The following is a 27,013-nucleotide window of genomic DNA, read 5'->3' as shown; positions in this document are numbered from 1 at the left end:
TAGCTGGGACTGCAGACACGCGCCACCACACCTGGCTAGTTTTTTATTATTTTTTTGTAGAGCTGGGGTCTTGTTTTCTTGCCCAGGCCACTTTCAAACTCCTGGGCTCAAGTGATCCTTCTTCCTCGACCTCCCAAAGTGCTGGGAATACAGGCGTGAGCCACCATACTAGGTCTCTTTTTTATATAATGTGGTAGATGTTGCCTTTATACGCAAAAATTTTAAAAAACATATGGCAAATATATAAGAGGTTTGTGCCCCATACCCCTGCCACCAAATTCCTATGTTGAAATCCAATCCCCAATGTGATGGTATTTGGAGGTGGGGCCTTTGGGAGGTAATTAGGTCATGAGGGTGGAGCCCTGATGAATGGGATTAGTGCCCTTATAAGAAGAGGTTATAAGAGGCCAGAGAGCTGGCTTGTTCTCTTTCCACTGTATGAGGAAAGCAAGAAGTCAGCAGTCTGCAACTTGGAAGAGGGCCCTCACCAAAGCCCGACCATGCCAGCACCCTGATCTCACCCTCTATCCTCCCAAACTATGAGAATAAAAGTGTGCAATTTAAATAGTCCACCCACCCTCTGGCACTTTGTGGTTGGTTTTTTGTTTTTGTTTTTGCTTTTGTTTTTTTTGAGACAGAGTCTCGCTCTGTCACCCAGGCTGGAGTACAGTGGTGTGATCTCGGCTCACTGAAACCTTCACCACCTGGGTTTAAGCGATTCTCCTGCCTCAGTCTCCTGAGTAACTTGGATTACAGGTGCCTGCCACCACACCTGGCTAATTTTTGTATTTTTAGTAGAGACGAGGTTTCACCATGTTGGCCAGGCTGGTCTTGAACTCCTGACTTCAACTGATCTGCCTGCCTCGGCCTCCCGAAGTCCTGGGACAAGGACTTTGTGAATCACTAGCTGTGTAACCACTGCGCCTGGCCGACACTTTGTTATAGCAGCCAGATCAGACTAAGACGGCAGGCTTCCAAAATCTACTGATTTTCCCATGGAATATACAACTTTCAGAAAAGCATATTTTTCTAGGATAACGAAGGATGAGAGGGTCATAGCCCAAGTGAGAACTACTTGCCTGGAGACACCAAAGCGTTTGGAGCCAGGGACATGAAAGAGGATGTGAACTTGCCATGGACAGAATTGCCAAGGTCCAGTCTCCTGACCATGAAGATGTATGGGAAGAGGGTATTAAATAATCATCTACCTGCAGACACTGGTGAGCTCAGGTGCTCCAGATCTCATTTCATACCACAACAGGCTGCAGGGTAAACATGTGGTCAGTCAGCGGAGGACTGACACCTCAAACTCAGATGTCCCAGGGCCTGGACTGCTGCTGCACGAGAGCTACACCAGAGCTTCCAACCGGGGCTTCTTTGCATGCCCAGGGTTGGCTGCCTCCAGCCTGTTGGCTCACTCCAGTATGCCCTACAAATACCATCATTTTCAACCCTTGCCATGAGGCAGAAAGGTGGGGAGCACCTCTTATCACAGCAAAGAGGAGGAGATGGCTTCCTACAAAAGCTAGTAAATATTTCATCAGAGGGACGTCTGTCTTCACAGGAATCGTCCCAGCTAGACTTCCAATTCCTAACTCTGATTTTAAGAGATCCACCTGATAAATGCGCCTTCAGGAACAACAGCCAAAAACAAAGACTGACCTAAACATGGCTGGTGACAGCGAAAGAGGGGAGAGAGCCAGGAATGGCTGAGGGCCAGCACTGAGAGAGTCTAAAGTATTGGTCACGCTTCTATATCCTGGCTCATGTTACAGCCAACTTTTGTTTACCAGGCCTACAGTCCCTCTTCCTGCCATTCCCAGCTTCCTATTTTAATGCTCTTTTTTTTTCCTCTGTTCACTACTATCTAGGCAGACAATGAATACAGATAACAGAGCGGCAGTGAAAAAATTCAACCGAGTTATCTGCTACTGGGGATTACCTGATCCATCGGGAAATCACAAGTTGACAAGAGGACAAAGAACGGGGTGGGGCATACCTCACTGTTGTCTTATCTCAAGTTGCACCGACCCCGCATCCTGGCTACCCATGCTCAAGCCTATGACCAGGAGGGAGGGGAAGCACTTGCCCCGGTGGCTCCCCACTGCATGGACCTTATCAGAGGTCTTGCTGGATGGTGGCTGGGCACCTGTTACTATCCTGTGGAATTTACACCGCTAGGCATGGTCAGAAAGGAAATCCATGGTTCAAATTTTTATCAAAATTCGGGTAATTTTTCAGCTAGCTCAACCATCCATATGCTTTCAGGAAATAACAATTGTGGGGGCAGGGGGTGGTAAAGCAGGCTTCAAACTGATTTAAACCTGATCCCCTGTCCAAAGAGCACTGTACAACTGAGCAGGTGTCTCCATTCACACTTCCACCCTCTCCAGTTACATGGCAAAGGGCTCACAACTCCCAGACACTGAGCCAGCCAGCATTCACAGAGAGCCCACTGTGAGCTGCACTGGGCGGGCTGGGGACAAGGATGTCACATGGCACTGCCTGTGCCATGTTACAGTGAGGGTTTGGTTGAGGCCATAAGGTGAATCAATGATATCAAAGACACAAAATCACACACATAAACAAAAAACATGCATAGTAACACTTTGAGACAGTCATGTCCAAAAAGGCCTGAGGAGCTGGTCTAATATGAGGTCCGGAGGAAGAAAGGTAGGGTCGGGCAGAGACCTGCAATGACCCGAGGATGTAAGAGCAGAGGCTGCTCAAGCCTGTAATCCCAGCACTTTGGGAGGCCGAGACGGGCGGATCACGAGGTCAGGAGATCGAGACCATCCTGGCTAATACGGTGAAACCCCGTCTCTACTAAAAATACAAAAACTAGCCGGGCGAGGTGGCGGGCGCCTGTAGTCCCAGCTACTCGGGAGGCTGAGGCAGGAGAATGGCGTAAACCCAGAAGGCGGAGCTTGCAGTGAGCTGAGATCTGGCCACTGCACTCCAGTCCGGGCGACAGAGTGAGACTCCGCCTCAAAAAAAAAAAAAAAAAGAGCAGAGGCTGGATGCCCCAGCAGGGCCCAAGGGTGAGAAAGTTGGAGGCCCTGGGCATAGATTTCGAAGAAACCAGTTGGGCAGGAATGAAAACTGAAGAGAAATGATGGTTGTCGGGTGGAGTCAGGGGGATGCTATCCCATGAGGAGGGTCTCAGGTGCTAGGCTAATGAGTTCAGACACAGGAACACTGACCATCTTACACATTGCACACCAGCACAGAACAGCCACAGAAATGGGGAAGGCCCATTTTTGGAGTTGACAGTGACCAGCTAAATGAGATGCATGTACCACTGCTGAGCCTCATACCCACCTGCCAGGTGGGCAACATCACCTCTTTTTTGGAAGCGAGGAAACCCCATTAGCCTTGAGCCTTGCGTCACATTTCCAATGACTCAGTGGTAACCATGAAGTAGAACAAACCGACATGATGAATGGATAAACAAAATGTGGTATATCCATATAATGCAGTAGGGTATTTGGGAACAAAAAGGCAGGAAGTGCTGATACACACCATGACACAAGGAACCTTGAAAACACTAGGCTAAGTGAAAGACACCATTCACAAAGACCACACACTGTATGATTCCCTTTATGCGACAGGTCCAGAACATAGAAATAGAAGGCCGGTCGGTGACTGCCAAAGGTTGGGGGAGAGGAGAACAAAGTGACTGCTGATGCAGTGATGAAAATATTTTAAATATAGATAGTCGTGATGGTTGCACAATCCTGTGAATATACTGAAAAACGCTGAATTGTACACTTTATAAGAATGAATTCTGGCCAGGCGTGGTGGCTTACGCCTATAATCCCAGCACTTTGAGAGGCTGAGGTGGGCGGGTCACAAGGTCAGGAGTTCGAGACCAGCCTGACCAACATGGTGAACCCTTGTCTCTATTAAAAATACAAAAATTAGCCAGGCATGGTGGTGTGTGTCTGTAATCCCAGCTACTCAGGAGACTGAGGCAGGAGAATCACTTGAACCCAGGAGGCGGAGGTTGCAGTGAGACGAGATTGTGCCATTGCACTCTAGCCTAGGCAACAAGAGAGAGATTCCATCTCAAAAAAAAAAAAAAAAGGAAAAAAGGAAAAAAAAGAATGAATTCTATGGAATGCAAATCTCAGGAAAGTTGTTTAAAAACTGGCTTAAACCAGGCACCGTGGTACGTGCCTATAGTTCCAACTACTCAGGAGGCTGAGGCCAGAGGACCCCTTGAGTTTAGTAAGTTCAAGATCGCTGTCTCTTGAAAAACAAAAACTGGCGTGAATGTATATGCGATTCCCCTGCCTTCATATATAGGATATGTGATTCAATTTAATCTTTATTAATAATTCAATCAATAGGTACCCTGTGCTGTAATCAAAATCACATGCCCCTCCTCCCCGCAGAGTGCTTCTGTATCTCCCCTCATGGTGCTGTTTTTGTTTTTCCGCCTCCTGCCTGTCTCCAGTGCTCCATTTCAGGCTGTGGGCCAACACTTACCTGCTGTTTGGAGCCCCCCGCCCCCGCCGTACCCACTCCCCTGCTCCTCCACACCCCTGCGGCTCAACTGTGCAAGGGCAGGTCTGTGCTTGTGCCAATGCTCAGAATGAACAGTTTCAATCAGTCACCCCGTGAGGCCCCTCTGCTGAGACAGAGCAGAAAAAGGTGGGGAGAAGACAAGCTTGTTATCTTCATTTTCCTTTTGAAAGGAAGATTTATTTGACAAGTTTAACTTTTCTCAGGAAATAAGGTGTGTGCGGGCAAAGGAGGCAAATTTCGGTATTTTAAAATACTGCTACCACTCATTTATTCATTCTTTTTAAACTGTTTCTTGGGCACCTCCAGTGTGCTGGCACTGTCCGGGTGCTGGGGTAGAGCAGTGAACAAGCCCTTGTGGCGCTGCCGTGGTAGTGAGTGGAGATGGGCAATGACCAATGATGGCGGGAGTGCTCTGGAGTCAAATAAATCCAGGAGAGGGGTGAAGAAGGCTGGGGGTGGGGCAGACGCTGCAATTGTAAATAGGGTGGTCAGGGGAAGCCTCACCAAGGAGGTGACAGTTAAACTAAAGGAGGGAAGGAGTGAGGAGCAAGCCTGCAGTTATGGGGAAGGATAAAGAACGTTCTAGGTGGCCGGGTGCGGTGGCTCATGCCTGTAATCCAGCACTTTGGGAGGCCGAGGCAGGCAGATCACCTGAGGTCAGGAGAGACCAGCATGGCCAACATAGTGAAACGCCGTCTCTACTAAAAATACAAAATTAGCTGTGAGGCTACTCAGGAGGCTAAGGCAGGAGAATCGCTTGAACCCGGGAGGTGGAGGTTGCCGTGAACCGAGATCGCGCCACTGCACTACAGCCTGGGCAACAGAACAAGACTTTGTCTCAAACAAACAAGAACGTTCTAGGTGAAGGACACACAGAACAAGTGAAAGGCCATACGACAAGAGTGTGCCAAGTGGGTTTGGGAATAAGAAGTATGGATCAAACAGTTGGTGTGGGGGTGGCAGCCAGAGGGGCCACAGGGAGGTCAGCTCAGTGGGAAGAACTCTGCCTTCTCTTCGAGGGAGAGGAGGACCGACCATCACCTCAATGACACCCCATGGCCCTAACATCATTGTCTGATGCTTGTTGATATACCAAGCTGGACACGGCTGAGTGTGATGTGAGGTGGGAAGCACCGCGGGGCTCCCCTGATGGACATGTGGCTGTAATCAGGGCCTTCTGGAGGCAATGTCAAGTAGACATTTCCAACAGGCCTCGGGGAGGACACTGCCCATCTCATTGGACGGTGTGGGAGAACACTGAGGAGCAGTGAAGACTGAGAAACTGGTCGCCCCAAGGTCCACGAGGACTCAGGCAGTAACCTGGGATGTGTTTCGGGCAGTATGGGGTGGGGGGAGATGGGAATGCTTATCCCAATAGGATAAAAACAGTAGCTACTGAGGTATCGGGGACACTGGACATGTACATGGTAAACTCTACACTTTACAAGAATCTGGCAAAGGAGATGTCGTAATCCCCATTCTGGAGATGCAAGATGGAGGCTTGGAGAGTCCAAATTATTTGGCCAAGGCTGCAAAGCTACCAGGCAGGAGATGGTCAACTCCAGGCCCAGTCAGCCTCACTTCCGGGGTCTATCAGCCAAACTGCATAGAATTGCTAACCATCAACTATTTCAGACTCATAAAAATGGCTGTTTCATATGAACCCTATGAAGAGGCCTGGCCTTCCCAATATTTACCCACAACAGAAGCTCTGAAGGTCTCTGACAAAGGCAGATCATCTCATTTATGTCTACTGCCCGGTCATGTGACTAGCAGTACACACCACAAAGCTCTCAAGCCTGGCTGTGGTCAGAATCACCCTAGAAGTTCTTGTGGATTCCCAGTCCTGTCCTATCTGGAGCAGAAATTACAGGGGTGAAGCCCAGGATGTGCATTTTAAAACGGCACCCCCAAATCATTCTGACATAATCCTTCTGATGTGGTTTGGCTCTGACCCCACCTAAATCTCGAATTGTAGCTTGCATAATTCCCACAAGTCATGGAAGGGAGCCGGTGGGAGGTAACTGAATCATGATGGCAGATCTTTCCCATGCTGTTCTCGTGATAGTGAATAAGTCTCACGAGATCTGACGACTTTATAAGGTGGAGTTCCCCTGCACATGCCCTCTTGCCTGCCACCATGTAAGACGTGCCTCTGCTTCTCCTTTGCCTTCTGCTATGGCTGTGAGGCCTCCCCAGCCACGTGGAACTGTGAGTTCATTAACCCTTTTTTCTTTATAAATTACCCAGTCTCAGGTATGTCTTTATTAGCAGCATGAGAACAGGCACCTTCCCAGTCTAAAAAACCAACAGCCTCATTATTCCTTTGACAACTGGCTACAGAACTAATTTCAAGATGTGCATTTTCCAAGATGTCCCTAGGCAGGAAAATCCAAGGAAATTCTTTTGTCCACAGCCCACCTGTTGTCCTCCTGTTGTGGTTCCAGTCGGGGAGTGGCTGCAGCAAGGGAGACTACATCACACCTACTATGTGCTGGCTTCCTGGGCAGACAGGAAAAACTCACTTTCAAAACTCCACTCTGAGTGGGTTTCCTGGGCACCATTTTTCTTTCCTGGGATGTCCAGGTACTAAGATCTTTATGAAACAGAAGTTTCTCCAATTAGCAGAGAGAGAGAAAGAGCAAGAGAGAGAGAGAAAGAGCAAGAGAGAGAGAGCGAGAGAGAGAGGAAGAATCAGAGAGAACCCTCTCCCTTTACAATAAGGGAAGAAGTCTTTTTTGTTTGTTTGTTTTTTGTTTGTTTGTTTTTCTTACATGGAATGTTAGAAATTTCTTTATTATGACTTATTCTTATTAAGCGCCAGCTTAATGCTGCAGAAAACTTCAAATCACCCTTGATAACCCACTTTCTTGTCTCCCACCCAAATTACCAATCAAGAGTTTTTCAAGTAAAGACATGCTCTTCTCTCTTCTGTATAAAACTTTACGAAATAAAGGCAAAAGATTGTGTACATCTCACTGGAAAATGCTGCCCAGGGCTCTGGAGACGGTGGCTGCCTGGGTTCCCTTCACTGTCCAGGTCCTGAAAGACTCTTGTTCATGAACTGTCTCCTCACAAAGCAAGTCCACCACTTGCTAGGTTTATCATTCTGAGGGTCAAAAACTATCTCACAAAGTCTCAGTCCAGTCTCTTGCCTTAGCTGTTGTAAAGAGGCTCTCATCACTTCATCTTCCTGTTTGTTTGCAGGTTTGGCATAAATTGCGTTAAGTGGAAAACCAGGCTCTCCAGGAATGGGAAAATTAGTGATTCCCAATGTATACATTTCTTTCTCACCTTGGCTTTTGGAATTGCACTTTTGGAGTTTCTTCAGATATTCAGAAATGTAGAGAGTTATATATATCAAGGTCCTATCAGCTTCATTCTTAATTTCATAGTTTTTGAAGAAGACATTGGCCTTGAAGTAATAGATGGCTTCATCCACAATATCTGTATCTTTTGTCTCTCTGGGTGCAGGTCCTTTGAATTGACTTCTGATAGGTAACAGTGCCATGTTTCCGATGAGTTTGGTGTCAGGATCCATGAGAGAAGAGTGGTAAGCCGGCATCTTGGCAACGCCCGGGTTCCAACCCAGAGGAGCAGAATCCAGGTAGAGTGGAGCGCTTCCGGTCTGGCAGCCCGGGCGGGGTAGGCGGAAGCCGGGAAGAAGTCTTTGGATAACAGCAGGAAGGCAGTGGCAAAAGGAACTAAGGAAGAGCTACTGATTATCATTGGAGGCTCTGGCTTGTTTTAGAACACAGTGACATGGCACCAGGAACAAACCCATGATTTGGCACTCCAAACCCTGAGCATAGCTATTAGTTCCTTAAATTTTTTTATATCTCAATTTTCTATATTGCTCAATTTTCTTTTGATGAATATGTATGACTTTTATTCCTCCAAAATTGACTTGATTTTACAGTCAAAGATTGCTCACTTTGTTGAAAATGCCAGGCTTGATGCTTCTGAAAATGAAATCCACCCATGGAAGATACAGTCTCTGCCCCAACCCTAAGATGATCCAGCAGAGCGAAGTCAGCTCCACAATGAAGGGAAGGCAGGGTACACAACTCTACTCACTGGGCTGCAGGAGCTATTCCCGAGAGTGAGCACACTGCTGGCCCTTGGGATCTCATCCTCCTCTCTCTGAAATATTTATCTTTCAAGGCTATCTAGTCATGCTCTAGATCCAAGTTTGCAAAAGGCAGGTTTATGCGATATCAACTTTTAGTAACGAGAAAGTATTGTTGGCTCTTCTTTTTCAATTTGAATCTTTCACAGTTATCTCAAAATGAGTTTAACTATCTTGTGCCCAAGTAAAACCTAAACATTAGCTTAAACAATCCTGATTGCCAGCCCCTTGCATTCCAGGCTAATGACTACCATAACTATAAATTCCAGTCTGTGCTGGAAGAGTCTGCCAAGGAAGAACGCAGACCAGGGCTGTGTGGCCCTGCATCATGGGAGCTGGTTGTACTGTCACCCAGCCAGCACAGATGCAGGTACATGGCAGCACAGGTGCCCAAGGCGGACCAAAAAATGCAGCCTTGGTTAAAAGTCCCTCCCCTCCCCTTGGCTAGGGAGACAAGGCCTCTGCACTGAAACAATTAGGGACCAACACAATATGCTTCATCTTGTTCACTAATCACACATAGATAAATGACATGTAGCAGTTTTAAGACAATACATCCTATAATAAGGCATTTGTGTTCGATTGTGAGGTACATATGAGAAAATATGCACTTTGGGAGGCTGAGATGGGAGGATCACTTGGGCCCAGGAGTTTGAGGTTGCAGTGAGCTATGACTGCACCACTGTACTCCAGCCTGGGCAATAGAGCAAAACTCCATCTCATTAAAAAAAAAAAGAAAGAAAGAAAAGAAACTGCAGACAGCAGGCTAATCTGGAGCTCAGGTCAGGTCATCAAAGCCAATGTTGACAGGCCAGCATCCTGCGGGGTACAGTCTGGAAGGAGGTAGAAGTGCACTAGGTGTATTCAATGGGGAAGGTTCAAAGACTGCTGAATGAAGGACTGCTAAGAAGGAAGGCTGACCTGACAAAGTGAGATCAGACAGGGAAAGCTTTGAGAGTTACACAAGGAAGTTTAGACTTGGTGTGTGAAGTGAAAAGCAGCAATTGTGGCTTTCCTAGAAATGAAGTTATGAAATGATGGTGTTTTTGGAAGATGAAACTGATACTAATGGGCAAGGGAAGTTGAATGGAGGAAATAGAGGCAGGAGGTTCTCAATTAGATTTATTCTGTCCTGGGATTGCAGCAACCCTGTCCTCCTGACACAAGTTTAGTTTCAAAAATCATATTTAGCCGGGGTGCAATGGCTCACACCTGTAATCCCTGCACTTTGGAAGGCCGAGGTGGGTGGATCACTTGAGGTCATTAGTTTGAGACCAGCCTGACCAACATGGTGACTCTGTCTCTACTAAAAATACAAAAATTAGCCGGGCGTGGTAGTGGGAGCTTGTAGTCCCAGCTATGCAGGAGGCTGGGGCAGGAGAATCATTTGAACCCGGGAGGCGGAAGTTGCAGTGAGCCAAGATCGTGCCACTGCACGCCAGCCTAGATGACAGAGTGAGGCTCTGTCTCAAAAAAAAAAAAAAAAAGTTGTATTTACAGATGGAGATGGACCTGTGGCCCTCCTCTGATAGCCTGCCTGGGGCTGCAGCTCCCAGGTTCGGTCCACGCAGCTCTTACCAAGCAGTGCATGGTGCTCAGACTCGGCAGTACCCAGCTCCCCGCTCTCCGACACCCCCATACTACCTGGGATGTCCCCCTCAGGGACAGTGTGGGGCCTGCCTGGTTAAACCACCCCTACCCCTCCTTCTCCATCTTCACTGTTCCCACACTTAATCTTTTTTTTTTTTTACAGTTTTGTTGAGATATGATTGGTATACCAAAAAACTGCACATATTTAATATAGATAATTTCATGAGTTTGAACATGTGCATACAGCCACGATACCATCGCCATGTCAGGGTAATAAACATATCCTCACCTCCAAAAGCTTCCATGTGTCCCTTTGCTTGTGTGTGTGTGTGTGTGTGTTTGTGTGTGTGTGTGTGTGTTTGTGTGTGTGTGTGTGTGTGTTTGGTGAGAACACTTAACATGAGATCTACCCTCTTAATAAAATTGTAAGTGCCCAACTCTAAACTAGAGGCACTATATTGTACAGCAAAGCTGTAGACTTGACTCATCTCATATGTGTAACTTTACACCCACTGAACAACACATTTCCTTCTTCCCCCATTCCCTGGCAACCAACGTTCTATTAAGTTTGACTATTTTCGATTCCACATATAAGTAGAATCATATAATATTTGTCCTGTGACTAGTTTATTTCATTTAGCATTATGTCCTCCAGGTCCATCCATTTGTTGTCACAAACAGCAGGATTTCCTTCTCCTTATTTATTTTTTTGAAACAGGGTCTCGTTCTGTCGCCCAACCTGGAGTACAGTGGCAGGATCTCAGCTTATTGCAGCCTCGAACTCCTGGGCTCAAGTGATCCTCCCACCTCAGTCTCCCGAGTAGCTGGAACTACGGACGTGTGCCACCATGCTCAGCTTATTTTTGTATTTTTCTTAGACACGGGGTCTCACTGTGTTGGCCAGGCTGGTCGCGAACTTCTGGGTTCAAGTGATCTGCCTGCCTCGGCCTCCCAAAGTGCTGGGGAATACAGGCATGAACCACCGTGCCCGGCTCCTTATTTTAAAAAGCTGAATGATATTCCATTGTGTGCAGAGCCCACATTTCCTTTAGCCATCCATCTGTCGATGGACACTCAGGTTGTTTCTGTAACTTGGCTATTGAGAATAGTGCTGCAGTGAACGTGGGGGTACAGATGGTCTCTTTGACAGTGATTTCACAATTTTTTTGGATATATACCCAGTAATGAGATTGCACAATCATATAATTCTTTACATTTTAATTAATTTTTTGTTTTTTGAGGAACCTCCATACTGTTTTCCATAGTGGTTGTACCCAACTACTTGCTCTTGGGAGCTGGTTTTGTGCTATGTGCTAGCCCCTTACCCCCTAGGCAGTCCCACATTGCTGGAATCAGCCAGGAGAAAAGGTGGGGCAGGAGAATGATACTTGCAGGTGTAGAACAGGCATTATCTCTGACTATGAAGGTAAGTGCCTAGCTAAAAACTTTAACCAAGGACACTGGAAAAAACGACAAACAAAAAATAAAAATAGAAATACATGCACTAGCATTGCCAGATATCTAAAACCATAAAACCCAGACACGGTATGAACACTATTATCCTTTGTGGTTGGAGAATGTAGCTTTCCACTTAATCAGATGTCCTGGTTAACTGAGAGGTGCTAAAGAGACAATCGACACATGAGCGGCTTTGGGACAGAACCACCACCTTAGTTTTGAGTGTGCTCTGGGATTTGTATCAAATGCCTTCCCATCTACTGTGGTAATCGGATCTCACATTATAGGCTGCAGGAAGCCATGCCCAGCAGTGGTGTCTGATCTGACTGTACTCAGCACAGTCAGTTCCAGTGTGCATAGGAAGGATGGGGCAGGGCTCCTGGGTACTCTCATGCCCACTAGGCTACGACTTTACCCTATAACCCTTACCACGCCTCCCATGTCTAGTCAAGGCATCTCTATTTATTCCCGACCTGTCCCCTCATTGCCTATGAGCCCTGGAGCTCTTCTCTGAACCCTTGAGAACCCAGCTGGTACCCTTGTGCCCTGTCCCTCACTCACATTATTCCTGCTCTCCAGCCCAGAGAAACAGACTCTGCTCCCAAGGTCTAACCCCAGAGTGCTTGTGCCTGTGAAGCAAGAGGCCACTGGCACCCAAGACTCCTGCTGCAGTGCTCCAGATCCAGGCTGAGCCCTGTAAGTAGCCCATCTAGCACTGGGCTCCAAATGCTCTGGGGCTCAGCCTTACTGTCAAATCACTACCTCCAGCCCCAAGGCTGACCAGACAGGTGACTCAGGAGGCAGATGTTACAACCACCACTGTGCCCTGAGGCTAAACAGAACTGATGCAAACTCACTGCCATTTGCTTCCCGATCAGGTTTTAAAATATGTTCCATAAAACAGCTCCGTATCTGATTGTGGTGTTAGTGACACAAATGTATACATGGGATAAAACTGCATAGACCTGTCCATGCAAACTCCAAACACACACACAGAAAACATGAAGACTAGTGAGGACTGAAGGTCTGTAGTCTAGTTAACAGTAATGTGCCAGTGGCGATGTTCTAGTTTTGATATTGAACTTCAGCTACAAAAGATGACACCACTGGGGAAGCTGGAGGAAGGAGTTCTCCCGAATCTTATGTCCTATTTTTGCAACTACCTAAATCTATCATTATTTAAAAATAAGAAATAAAACAAAAAACAAACCAGGTTCCATAAACCTAGATCTATATCAGATTTTATTTTCACATCAACCAGGGCCCATGATCTGGCACCATACATGTTTTTCCAGGCTGCCCCAAACAGGTCTTCCAACCCCAGCTTTAGCGTTGTCAGCCAACCAGCCTCAGCATCTCCAACACAGGCCACTTGGGCACTGGAACAGGGTTTGCACATTTCTAGGGTGATCCAGAAGGTCATGTCTCAGGGCATGTAACTCTGGAGGGAGTGGGCGGTTATTTTGCCCACAGCTCCTCTCAGCCCCACTCACTTGAGACTGACTGGCCAGGGACAGGAACCAGCTTTCCCAAAAAGGATCCAACAGGACTGAAGGGCAGATTTAAGGCTGGGCTTGTTCAAAAGCTTCTACCTAATCTCTGATGTCTTTGAAAAGAAGGCAAGCCCTAGTCTACACTGGCACACACACATGCACACATATGGCTTAGCCTCGAGGAGCCAAAAAGAAGAGCTGTAAATTTATTAATAAATCAAGCAATGGTCAAGACTGTAATCTAGAGTTATCTCCATTTACAGGATTTATTCACTGACTGGGAACAGGAAACAGTTACTATAAATGCAAACCAAGGATCCCTATCCTCGTCAGTGCCACAGACCCCTCCTCAGTAGGATAGGGAAGCCCACAGAGGCCTCCTCAGAATGATGCTTAATGCACAAATTAAATACACAGTATTGCAAAGGAGACCAATTACAGTAAGATGCAGTTATCAAAATATTTTAAATATTCCACCATGGTAATATTTAATTAACATATTAAATAAGACCTAGCAGCAAATCTCATAACAACCTTAATTCTGAAGTATTAAGAATTGCTAAGGATAACAGTATATCAAGACATCTACAACGACTCTACCATGCTGTAAAAAATTAACTTTGCTTTCATGTACCCATAAATACATAGCTGTACTATGTACCCACAAACATTTTTAAAATAGCAATTGCTATTGGTGACAGTCATGGATACCGTTAATGTCCCTGTGGTTTATAGCCTACCTTCATAATTGAAGAAAATGCAAATTTTCAGTTAGTAAAAATAAAATGTAATTTCTTTCCATTCAGGTTTTTGGAGCTTCCCTGAATTCTATCTGTGGGTAGACTCCGGCTGAGAGCCTCTGACCCCAGCGGTTGATACAGAATAGCCATGGGAACGGAAAGCTGCCTCCTCTCCACATTTCTGCCACTCCCTCACCTGTTCACTAGCAAGAATCCATGTCCATTCCAAAGTAGCCTCTCTTTAAAACAAATCCCTCTTGTCCAAAGGATTTTCACAATCCGCTCCAGCTGATGTTTAACACCAGCCCTTGATCCCAGCCTTCATCTCAGGCAAGGTGGGCCCACCCCTCACAGTTCACCTCTCCCTTCAGCCACTGCTGCCACTGTGAGGAAATTAGGGATGCTGAATTATATTCATCTCTGGAGGAGCCCGAATGCAAACAATCATCCTCCGAGTGTACCCAGAAGCCAGTGAGCAGACGCCAGCCAGTGGGCAGGTTCACACTGAACGCTGATAGGCAACCAGCCCTGGCTCTGTGTTTTGAGCAACTCGAGGGCGAGAGTGGGTGTAAGGAAAAAAAAATGCAGCTACCCGTTAAAGGCTGCAGTCAAAGTGGCTAGCTTGGAAGATAATTTGTTATGGGTTGAATTGAACCCCCTCACAGACCCCCAGCAAAAAAAAGTTATGTTGGAGTCCTAACCCCCGGGACACCTCAGATGGTGACCTTATGTGGAGACAGGGTGTACTATGTACCTATTCTATGTGGAGACCCTGTATCCACAGAAGGAGATAATCAAGTTAAATGAGGTCATTAGAGTAAGCCCTAATCCAATAGGACTCCTGTCCTTATAAAAAGCAGGAACAGCGACAGACGCCCACAGAGGGAAGACTATATGAATACACGGGGAGAGGGCAGCCCCTACAAGCCAAGGAGAGAGGCCTGGAGCAGATCCCTCCCGCACAGCCTCACAGGGAACCAATCCTGCTGACACCTTGATCTCGGACTTCCAGCCTCCAGAACTGTGAGACAATGACTCTTTCTGTTGTTTAAGCCACCTAGCGTGGGGTACTTTGTTATGGCAGCCCTAACAAATTAATACAAAAATACAATATTCAAAATCAAACGTATGGCCTGAAACAAGGAGATCTTACTTTGGAGCTTATCACATCCTTTAATGTTTGCCCACTGATGGATGTGAAATTAGATTCTGTTTGGGGTCTGCTTCTGGTCGGGCAGGAGGGATGGTCCGAGGTAGGTTTGTTGGATGATGGGACTGGGTGATGGAGGGGCATAGGGAATCCAGGAATGAACTGCTGGCAACTCTACCATGAGCCCATGGTCTATGGGGGAGGGGGCCAATACCTCACCAGGCAGGGATCTATTTAATCCTTTCATTCAGATATTCAGTGAGGAGCTTTCAACTACAGCAGTGGTTTACAAACTTGGCTGCATATTAGAAGCCCCTGGGGAGCTTTCAGAAAATTCCAGCAAAGCCTGAGCCCCACCCCAGACCAGTTGAATCAAAATCTTTGTGGGTGGAGGCTGGGCATGACCATTTCTAAAAAGCTCCCCAGATGATTCAAATGTGCAGCCAGGGTTGAGAGCCACTGGACCCTACGACCTTGGAGGGCCTTTCCTTCTCAGAATCCGGCGAGAGTGCATTTTGTGTTTATTTTAGTGGTTCTGGGGAGCATGCTCTGGGGCTGCCTGGAGTCTGGTTTCCTACAGGTTCAGTCTACGGTGCCCTTTACTGGCTATGTGTGGATGAGTAATTCTGATGAACAGCGGGGAATGGTGGGAAAAAGGGAGCTGAAAAGGACTTTTCTCCCTTTCACTAAAACATCAATTCAGGAAGCTTGTGTTACAAAGCTCCTCCATGCCAGGAGCTCAAAGGTGAATCAGAACCAAATGCCCAGACTTCCAGAAGCTCAGTCTCATTCCAGAAACAAACCGACAGCTGCTACACAAAACAGGGCATACCGCAACTCAGGTCCTTATCTATCAGTGTCCCTGTGGCAGAGACTCAAACACCGCCAAGGCAACCCAACGTGACCCCAGAGATGGTCTTAAAGGAGAAACAAGAAAGTCCTCCATGGGGACTAAAGAATATCAGAAGGTTTCACCCATGATGGACTGAAATCATTCCATTTGGCTAAAAATAGAGAAAATACATCTTCAGAGACCAAGAAAATTTGAGAACCATTGTTCGAGTGAAGCTGGTGTTTAATAAGGGGTGGCCTGGCTTGGGTAAAGTAGTGCCTGACCTTTCAGCAGGGGCTGCCTTCTGCCTGGATCCACAGAGCAGCCTGGGACCCCACTGCGGCCACCCTACCTGTGTACCAACTTTTAAAAGGGAGCTTTGAATAAATGTATGTTCCAGGGCCCCATGTCCAGAGATTCTGGGCACAGAAGTCAGGCATGTAGACTTTCTTTTTTAAATTTATTTTTTATTTTTTTTGAGAGAGGGTCTCCCTCTGTTGCTCAGGGTGGGGTGCGGTGGCGTAATCATAGCTCATTGCAGCCTCAAACTCCCGGGCTCAAGGAACCCTCCTGCCTCAGCCTGCAGAGTAACTGGGACTACAGGCGCGCATCACCACGCCCAGCTAGGCATGTGTATTCTGATTTTTTTTTTTTTTTAATCTCAACTTTTGGGGGAACTTCAAGGGGCTGCTCTCCAACCCTCTTTTTTGAGGGCGGACCACCAGGCCTGTGGCCCAACACCTGGCTTGCCTTGCTGGGCCTGCCTCGCTAGACCCTTAGCCTCTGTTTCCCACGTGGGACTGTTTCCCTGGCTCCCCCTTCAGCTCTGTTTGATCACCAGAAGCCTCTGAGCCCTCCCTCGAAAGACCCAGCCACGCCCAGGCCTGCTTCCAGCCCTGGCTCCTGCTCTCAGGCCAGCATCCTGGCACCAACCTGACCAAGTGGATGACCCTAGAGTGCAGGCCCCACCGCAAGTTAATCACCACAAACCCACAGGCCGCAGTGTGGAAAGGCACTCTCATCCTTTTACCCTGGACCAAATCTGCACAAAGACAGATACAGGGACTTCTGTGCTCCTCGAGCTTCACGTGTTAACCTGGCTTCCCAGACCAGAGACCAACACCACAGGGTTGCCAACAGCAATCTTTCCCTTCCTCTGAGGCCAGCCATCCCCATCCCAGGAGGCAGGGAAGCAAGCCCCGGGTGGGCAGGAAAGCTCCCAGCTCAGTGAAGCAGCCCCGCTGGCCCCGAAGCACCTCCCTTGCTCACAGCTCAGAGCCCAGCTTCTTCCTCCTGCAAAGATAACTGCAGCTTTCAGACTGATTTCCGTGCCCCTCGAGCTAGGGCCCATCACTTCAAGTTCTGGCGCCAAAAACCAAGAAAGTAAATCACACTTCACAGACTTTATTTACCTTAAAAAATATCCTGAGTTCATTCATGTCTCCAAACCGCTAGAGAACCTGAAAATTCACCAGGAAATTGGGCAACTGCAAGTTATCCTGGAGACCCCAGAGTCAACACTTCATTAAATGAGAACAATCTGGTTCATGCGTTGAAGCTGTTACAGTAATCAGGGCGACACAGGCAGGGGAAGCGGATCTTTCTGAGGACAAGGCATATGGTAAATTCTTAGCTCTACAGACGCTGGTGTATTCCCAGAAGCTGACCCACTAAGGGCATGCATGTATCTGTGGGCCAACGGACAGTGGTCCTCATTCCTCCACGCGGACAGACCCCGACAGCCACCCTTGTTTTACACCGATTAAACAGGAATGATGCATGGATTCTTACTGACGTTTGCAAATAATCTTCTGGAACAAAACTAAGCTGCTGCTTTTTTTTTTCCTTTTGAGACAGAGTCCTGCTCTGTCCCCCAGGCTGGAGTGCAGGGGCACATCTAGGCTCACTGCAACGCCTGCTTACCTAAGTAAAAGTGATCCTCTCACCTCAGCCTCTGAGTAGCTGGGACTACAGGGGCTTGCTACCACACCCAGCTAATTTTTGTACTTTTTGTAGAGATGGGGTTTCGCCATGTTGCTCAGACTGGTCTGGAACTCCTGGGCTCAAGCAAGGAGCCTCCCACCTCGGCCTCCGAAAGTGCTAGGATTACAGGTGTGAGCCACTGCACCCAGCCTGCTGCTTCTTTTTTTTAAAAGGTGTACCAAGACTTCAAAAAATAAGGCGGGGAGCAGTGGCTCACACCTGCAATCCCAGCACTTTGGGAGGCTGATCACCTGAGGTCAGGAGTTCAAGACCAACCTGGCCAACAGGGTGAACCCCCATCTCTACCAAAAATACAAAAATTAGCTGGGCGTGGTGACATATGCCTGTGATCCCAAGGAAGACGGGAGGCTTCAGGAGAGTGGAGGTGATTTGCATGTCTTTATTCTACGTCCGAAGGTACCAACAACATTTCTCAGAAGATGCACACAATGTGGCCAAAAAATCTTTGTTGGAATGTTGGAGAACAGAGCAGTGGCTGCCAGGGGGAAGGGGGCATGACTACAAAGGAGTGGCACAGGAGATTTTAGGAATTTGGAAGTATAGTGCTGGTTACATGAATCGGTACATGTGTTAAAAACTGGTAAACTGTATACCCAAAGACTCAATCTTTCTGTATGCTAATTTAAAATTTTTGAAAGGAAAAAAGCCTTTAGGTAGAGGGAGAAAAGCATTGGCTGGAGATGGGACATGGCGCAAACTCCCCCACCGTGTGAGTGTCCCAGGTGCCTGTGAAACCTACAGAGCCAGTGGCCATCCGTCAGGGAGCCTGGGGAGAGGAGGGAGCCAGGCAAAGGGGGAAGCAACAGAGATGCTTGGGGAGGAAGCTGGGCCCCCTTGGCACAGGAGAAAGCCAGCAAGGAGGGACTTCATGAGGGGCAGAAGGAAACCAGCAAGGCCGCAGGATGTCAGGCGAGGTCTGCAGTGAGAGGGACTCAGAGAAGGCCAGATGTTACATTTTACCCCAAGCATCCCAGGGCACAAGCCTTCCCACAGGCCTTGGGTCAAGGAAGCCTGAAAGTGATCTTGAATTTCTTTGGGGCTTCTCCCATCTCCAATAGGTCAAAGGGCCTGTACCACAAGCAGAGGAGAGGGCAGGCACTGGTCTGGAAGGCACCAGGAACTGCCAACCTGTTTCCCTTCACATTCCCTCAGATTTTCCCAAGTGCAGGCAGCCAATGTGTGCCCTTCCTGGTCCTTTCTGCAGAAGGTTTCACTGGGCATGCAGACAACCACCACAACTTGGTAAGGCCGGGAGAAAGGCCAAAAGAGGACAGTGCCTGCACAACTGGTCCCTGAGTAGCCCAGAGCAACCAACAGACAGCTAAACCTACAGAAGCTGCAGGCTGAGCAGGAGTCCAGGTTCCCAAGGTGAATGGTCTGCCCAGGGAGCCCAGAGAGCGCGGGCACCATCAGGAGGAGAACATAGGCTTGAGGGGGCGGCCTGTAAACTAGGAAAGGCCTAAAAGGCTGGCAAGAAGTCGCAGACACTGCAAGAACACCAGGAAGTGTTTCCTGTCTCAAACGCCAATCTCTCTTGATCCAGGACTCCCCTTTTCCTGAAGCCGGAGCCTGCTGCTATTTATTGATTCAAGGCTGAACCCCACCATCCAGGGTGATGCGAAGCCCTCCTCTACCACAAAGCTGGATTATGCTTCAACATCCTTGCAGCCAACTCTGAGACAGCAGCTTGCCTGGGGTCAAGACAATTTGTAACCAGAGATGGAAATACAGGTGGATTTAAAGACACATTTTTCAGTAGCAGAGATCTATGTTAGGGTGCAGCAAACCTTCCGAAGACAAACAGAAAGCGTGGCTGGGTCTCAGCTTGTGGCGGTACCAGGAGGCCCTTCAGTAGGTAAGCTGTGGCCACAGGGCCTGGACCACCTCCAAAGGGCCGGGCTTCACCCGAGGCCTGACAGAGAGAAATGAGCATGCTGTTCTGCTCAATTATCCACTTACAGAGAGGCATAATCACATTTTCTTAAAGCTGGACATGTAGATGAAAGATATATCCATGATAGAAAATCCCAGGAGTTTTTTTCCAAAAGAGATAAAAACTTTATCACACCCCCAAAACTAAGCTGGCCTGAGCCATAGTGATTTTGGCAATCGAGACACGATGATTTTTCTTAGGACTCAAATGTGAGCTTTCTTTCTGCCCCCAAACCTCTCTCAGGCAAGAGTTTGGGCAGACATTATTTTTAAACAGGCTCATATCACCCCAAGACAAAATACACTGAATAAGCACTAAAACAGCCCCCGGAGATTTGGGCCTCGGAGTTCTGGACTGGCTTCAGCTTCACAAGGAGTCATGTGCGTGGTCTCCCGGACACCAGACCGAAAACGAGAGGGGAGAGAGGGGACTCCCAGAGGGGACTGGGTCTCCTGTGTTCTAAAGCGCCATGCTGGTGGGCATAGGAAGCTAAACGAAGTCATTTACCAGTCTGTTGTTAGGGTTTGGCTGCAGAAGCCAGAGCAGGAGTCCTCGACTAGACTGGGGTGGACGTTGAGGGCCATGCACCATACTTGCCGTCAGCTCTCCTAGCCCCTGCCCCACTTTCTGCCCACTCAGCCAGCACCTTACACTACTATGGCCGGGAGTAGGTAAAGCTGACCTTCCCAGGAGCAACCCCACACCTTCCTCCTTCCCTGGAAATGCCTGCTTTCCTCTGTCCACCATGTAGCATTCTGAGTTCCCAGGCTCTCTCCATCCCAGAAGGCACCTCTAAAAGCCATGCCCCATCTGCACAAATGATGAACAATTACCACTAATTGCCCCTCACCTCCCACTAACCTGAGACCTTCCTCAAGGAGGGAAGGAGGGAGAGGAGGGGAGGGGAAGGCAGGAGAGCCAGTCAGGGCCCCTCCGTCCTACCCCTACCCAGTTCCCCTGGTCCTTGCAGGTAGACTGGCCACCATCATTCCTGCTCTTCACCCGGAAGCCTCCTAAGCAAGGGCTGCAGACCCGAAAACCCTATGGGTTCAATAGCTCAGGGCCTCTTAGGGACAAGGATCAGGCATTATTAACCATTTCCCAACTGGAGCTTCAGAATGCAACTGTTGGAAGGAATCCCTGGGTTCCCAGTTCAGCATCTTCACTGCCTTGTCCCTCAGGCTTACAGAAGCTGTCAGCATGGCCCTGGGGGAGGTGGTGCCACATGGTAGGGGCTGGGTAAATCTGATTTCCAAGCCAGTCCCTGCCCCAGGCTGCTGAATGGCCTCAGGCAAGGATCTTGACCTCTCTGGGTCTTGATTTCCTCTTGACTAAAGGAAGAATAACCAGTTCCTACTTGCAGGGTCATTCTGAGGACTAAACAAAGTAATGTATGCAATATTCCCCTGGGACACAGAGAACACCCAAAGAATGAGGGTTCCTAATCTAGCAGTAGTTCAGAAAGAACTATTATCCCTGCAAAAAGTACTGTTCAGAGAAGCCAGAAGCCCAGGTTCCGGGCCTGCTGTGCTTCTCCAGAGCTTTGTGATATTAGGAACTCTGTTCACCTCTCAGCCTCAGTTTCCTCAACTATAACTAAAATTCAAATGGTATCTCTAAAGCCTCTTCCACTAAATAAATATATACTGAATATATTTTTATGTATGTGTCTATGTACACCGGGGATTCCCAGCCTCGGCTATGGACATTTGGGGCCAGATAATTCTTGGTTGTGAGGAATCATCCTATGCATTGTAAGATGGTTAGCAACATCTCTGACCTCTACCCTCTAGATACTAGCAGAATGTGCCCCCAGCCCCACCCAAGTCTAACCAAAATATTTCTAACCAAAATATCTCCAGGCATTGCCAAATGTCTCCTGGGTGGCAATGCTGCCCCAAGTTGAGAACTTACTCGTCATGCACACATGTGCATGCATGCACATACACACATACACACACAGAATAATACGATGAGAACTTTGATACAGTGAAGAGGTAAGCTGGTGAGAGCAGAGAAACTCAATTTCTGTGTACAGAGGCCTTGAAATGTGCTCATGGAAACTTCACAGGGAATGAGACTACAAACATACACAGGACTTTTGAGCTTCTTTACATCTGTAAAATGGTTACTGTGCTCGTAAAGACTGCCTGCAGACCTAATTTGGCATATACATACAGAGTCCCATTTAATGCATAAACGCACTGGGCCCCAGAGCTCCCCACATCTGGTCTGCCCTGGTCAAGAATGTACTGGGAACTGGGCCTGGGGGAGAAGAACACAGGGGGATTCTGTGTGCTCCCTCCCCGAACACTTGCCTTGAGCACCCTGGAGGAAAAGGAAGCTGAAGCTGGGCTGGGGCAGCAGGCTGCGGTGGTCATTCCTGAGGAAGAGGGCATTTTGCCAGATGTGCAAATCCCTTTGACTTAGTGGATTTGACCAGACTTCTCAGTGTACTATTTTCCTAGTTCAGCAGAGCTTGGTGAATGAGGCTTGTGCTCACCGACATGAGACCATAGACATACAAACCTACCCACTTGGCTCACTGAAGTAAAAATGAACAATAATCACGAAGACGGAACACAGGATTTCCAAAGAGGGACTGGTAAAGTGGAGGGGGGGAGGTGAATATCAGCTTTAAAGAGAAGTCTGTTTACCGAGTCTTTAAAGACCAGAATCCTGAACTCCTTTTTTTTTACCTCATTATGACTTCTTTAACATTTGTTTTTAATTTATTCAAGATCATAATCTTCACTGAGGACCACATATGAGCCAAACTTGAACTTGAAAACCAAGCTAGGCCTTTTGTTCTGCCTGCGTTAATTAGTGTACAAAGGGGCATCTGATTTCTCCCCTCCCCCAACAGTCTGAAACACTGGTTCCTATTTATGTAACTAACAACCTTAGAGTGGGGTGCAGACGGGCCTGGTGGGTAACTGGCCCTAGGACAGGTATCAGGAAATTAACATTCTAATCCTGGCTGATTCTCTGTGTGCCACTAAGATAAGCTATTTCAAGTGCTGAGCCTCATCTTTAAATTAGTTAACATTTCCCTGTTAGCTGAAAACATGAAGTAAATTAACTAGAATTATGAAGATCTACAGTATTCTAGCTATTTGTACTTGAAAATGAAGTACCAAGACTAGAGGAGTTCCATAGACCAATCTATGGTTCTCAAAGTGGGTTCTGTGGAACACAAGTTCCACTGTGTCCAGAGTTGGTTCCTTCCAGTGGGTTCGTGGTCTGGCTGACTTCAAGAATGAAGCTGCGGAACTTCGCAGTGAGTGTTACATCTCTTAAAGGTGGCACGGACCCAAAGAGTGAGCAGCAACAAGATTTATTGGGAAGAGCGAAAGAACAAAGCTTCCACAAGGGGACCGGAGAAGGTTGCCGCTGCTGGCTGGGGTGGCCAACTTTTATTCCCTTATTTGTCCCACCCATGTCCTGCTGATTGGTCCATTTTACAGAGTGCTGATTGGTCCATTTTACAAACCTCTAACTAGCTACAGAGCACCAATTGGTGCCTTTTTACAGAGCACTGATTGGTGCATTTTACAAACCTCTTGTAAGACAGAAAAGTTCTCCAAGTCCCCATTTGACCCAGGAAGTCCAGCTGGCTTCACCTCTCACCATGAGATGCTACTTGGAGAAAAAATGTTCTGCAGGGTGTGGTGCCTGCCTGCCTGTAATCCCAGTACTTTGGGAGGCCAAGGCGGGAGGATCACAAGGTCAGGAGTTTGAGACTAGCCTGGCCAACATGGTAAAACCCCATCTCTATTAAAAATACAAAAATTAGCTGGTGTGGTGGCACATGCCTGTAGTCCCAGCTACTCAGGAGGCTGAGGCAGGAGAGTCACTTGAACCCAGGAGGCGGAGGTTGCAGTGAGCCGAAATTGTGCTACTGCACTCTGGTCTAAGTGACAGAGCAAAACTCTGTCTCAAAAACAAAAAAAAAGTTCTATGGGTGTTTCACTCATCTGGGCAGCAAACATTGGTTTGATGACCTTCTTTATGTCTGGTGCTGAGAACGCAGGAGGGAAGGAATAAAACAGACCCACTGCCTGCCTTCTTCAGTGAGTTTAGGATCCAGAGGATCAGATCATTATTAGGCCACATATTTACCAACAGTGAAATGTGCTCAAGTTCAGAGAGCCGAGAACTTAGAGCAGGGAACCACATCTAAGGCTGGCAGGCAGGGAAGTATGAGGTGAGACTTACGCATGGCGTGACGGGGAGTAGGCGGAGGGGTAGTATTCCAAACACAAGGAAAGCCTTGGTCAAATAAACCCAAGGAATCCTGCATAATATACACTCCCTTCTATGAGATTCACTGGCATGTTAAAGGCCTGAGAAGTCCTGCAGAAATGAAGCCCAGCATGTTCTACCTATTAACATCCCAAGGATGTTACTCTGGGAAGTACTGAAAGAGGCACTATTGTTCTCACAGCCTATAAGAAACTTTAAAACAAAAGCTCTTGTTCATATAACTGGAAAACTATCATGTGTCCTCTCAGAGCAGCCAAAATACCTTGGAGTTGCTAATGTAATTCTCAAGTATTTTCCTTGGCACAGGCCTATAAAACGATATGGCCTCTACAACTGCTCACATCCTCCCAGTAACATAGTTGAAGGGAAGTCCAGACACAAACCAGTAAGCCAGATTCAATGTTCTAACTCTAGCACAGATCTCGGCTTTATTTATTTTTAAAAGGATGTACAGCCTCAATTCTGGGATGAATTGAGAAAACTTCCATAAAAAGCAAAATAAAAATGAACAACCACTAGCAATCAACTTATCAAAAATTACACATGGAAAAATACCCGAAGTGAACAATGATGTCTCTTGTTAACCTAAAATGTCTAAGAGAAAGACAGTTTTTTGCTGTTTATTACATACTGTGCATAAAAAAGAGGGAAATGTAAATAAACATAACAGATATTCACACATATCCAGAAAGAAGGCAGACTTTGTGTGCAAAGAATGGTGTTAGGGACAATGATCATCAAAAGAGAAACAGGACAGCCAGGATCCTTAAGAATATGAATTCTAGAAAACTAGCAATCCAAAATTAAACATAAGTAAGTGTCCTAGGAATACTGCAGTGTAGAGATTAAATTTTATAGAGGCTAGCTGGGCACGGAGGCTCACACCTGTAATCCCAGCACTTTGGGAGGCCGAGGTGGGCGGATCACGAGGTCAGGAGATGGAGACCATCTGGCTAACACGGTGAAACCCCGTCTCTACTAAAAATACAAAAAATTAGCCAGGCGTGGTGGCAGGCGCCTATAGTCCCAGCTGCTTGGGAGGCTAAGGCAGGAGAATGGCGTGAACTTGGGAGGTGGAGCTTGCATGAGCCCAGATCGCGCCACTGCACGCCAGCCTGGGTGACAGAGCAAGACTCCATCTCCAAAAAAAAAAAAAAAATTATAGAGGCTAGCAAGATCCTGAAAGCTAGGACCGCTAAAACAGATAATGAGTTTATCTTAACAAAGCCCTTGCTGTGTGTGCCAGGCACTGTTCTACATGCTTATATGCAACCTTATTTAATCTTTGCAACTATGAGGTAGATCCTGGGAATACATCAAAATATGGCTTCAGCCTACACTAGTCAATGGAAATCTGTTATCCAGGTTTAGCATGAATCTTCAGAAGGCCTGAACTTCTGCCTGATCGATGATGATGTGATCACATAGATGACCAACATATCTCATCCGTGTAGTAATGTGAGAACTAAGGAAATGAAGCATGTTGTTCGAAACTGCTGTCATTATCTGAGCATGCCCTTTCAAAAATAGGTAAACATTCCACGTGCAACTCGAGTGAAAATCTCCTTGTGACCCTCACCTGTTGAAATGTATAAGTTGGTAGAAATATGTATGCTTATTTTTTGTTGAAAGAGTAAAATATGAGCATGAAAAATATTAATTTTATGTAGAAAGCAATTATCATGTAAAATTATACAATTATTAAGTAGGGGGACTGATGAACAGAATCACCAATATTAAGAGTACATTTAAAAAAAGAGAATAGGCTGGGCATGGTGGCTCACACCTGTAGTCCCAGCATTTTGGGAGGCCGAGGTGGGCAGTTCACCTGAGGTCTAGAGTTTAAGACCAGCCTGAACAACATAGTGAAACCCCATCTCTACTAAAACTAGCTGGGTGAGGTGTGTGCGCCTGTAATCCCAGCTACTTGGGAGGCTGAGGCAGGAGAATTGCTTGAACTTGGGAGGCAGAGGTTGCAGTGAGCCAAGATTGTGCCACTGCACTCTAGCCTCAGCGACAGAGCTAAACTCTGTCTCAAAAAAAAAAAAAAAAAAGAGAGAGAGAGAGAATGGTATATCCTTTTAGAGCAAATAAATGCTTATTGTTTTAAAATTACAATAGGCATATTATATTCTACCTCTAGTCTCTACAGAACTGCTTAGTGCACTCACAACTTTAAACACAATAACCTTTAGTAGCTATATATGCAACCCTAGGGTTCAGACAGTGGTCTGTAAGTAACATTTTCCATTAAAAGAAGACAGAGCTCCTTCTAGAAATGGCCATCTCCTGGTCTGGGACAACAAATGTACAAGGTGTGCCTGGACTATCCTACCAGACCAGCAAGCAGAGAAGCATCCAAGACCACCAGGATTGTGTCACAAGGACTCAGGAGCCAGCCTGAAGAGGCTCCAGCAGACTAAAGGTGGGACAGTTTGGGTATCAATAGGATAATAATTGCAAATGGACTGAAAGACATTAAGCAGGTTTAAATCTATTTCATAATAATATTTTATCCTTAAGCTTCATTGGTCACCTTTACAGGGTGCCATGACACCAGGAGGAAACTGGTATATAAAGGGAAAGAATAAGGCATTTAAATTGCTTTCCCCATATGATCTAAAACAAGGGTCAGCAAATTTTTACTGCAAAGGGCCTAATAGAAAATCTTTCCAGCTCTGTGAGCCACATATGGCTTCAATCACAGCTAATTAACTGGGCACCTTGTAGTGCCCCAAAGCTGCCCTAAACAATATGCAAATGCATGAATATAGCTGTGTTCTAATAAAACTTTATTTATAAAATAAAGTGGCAAACTGGTCTTAGCCTGTAGACTTTAGTTTGCTGACCTCTGATCTGAGGTAACTAAAGAGTTGGTGAGGGGTAGT

At 47.0% G+C, this 27,013-nt stretch overlaps 2 protein-coding genes across 2 annotated transcripts in view; both read right to left on the bottom strand.

Moving 5' to 3' along the window:
* TCF7L1 (transcription factor 7 like 1) overlaps window positions 1-27,013 on the bottom strand; it is a 176,144-nt gene that overhangs the window by 130,187 nt on the left and 18,944 nt on the right. The gene's annotated exons all lie outside the window — the stretch shown is intronic.
* LOC117062121 (actin-related protein 2/3 complex subunit 3-like) lies at window positions 7,291-8,190 on the bottom strand. The gene has a single exon (XM_033175287.1). It carries the CDS (start codon window positions 8,093-8,095, stop codon window positions 7,559-7,561), a length of 537 nt encoding a protein of 178 aa, XP_033031178.1. The 5' UTR covers window positions 8,096-8,190; the 3' UTR covers window positions 7,291-7,558.

This window comes from Trachypithecus francoisi, unplaced genomic scaffold (assembly GCF_009764315.1).
Source record: "Trachypithecus francoisi isolate TF-2019V2 unplaced genomic scaffold, Tfra_2.0 Lachesis_group17, whole genome shotgun sequence".
NCBI classification, from domain to species: domain Eukaryota; kingdom Metazoa; phylum Chordata; class Mammalia; order Primates; family Cercopithecidae; genus Trachypithecus; species Trachypithecus francoisi.
This window is presented reverse-complemented; position numbering and strand designations above follow the sequence as displayed.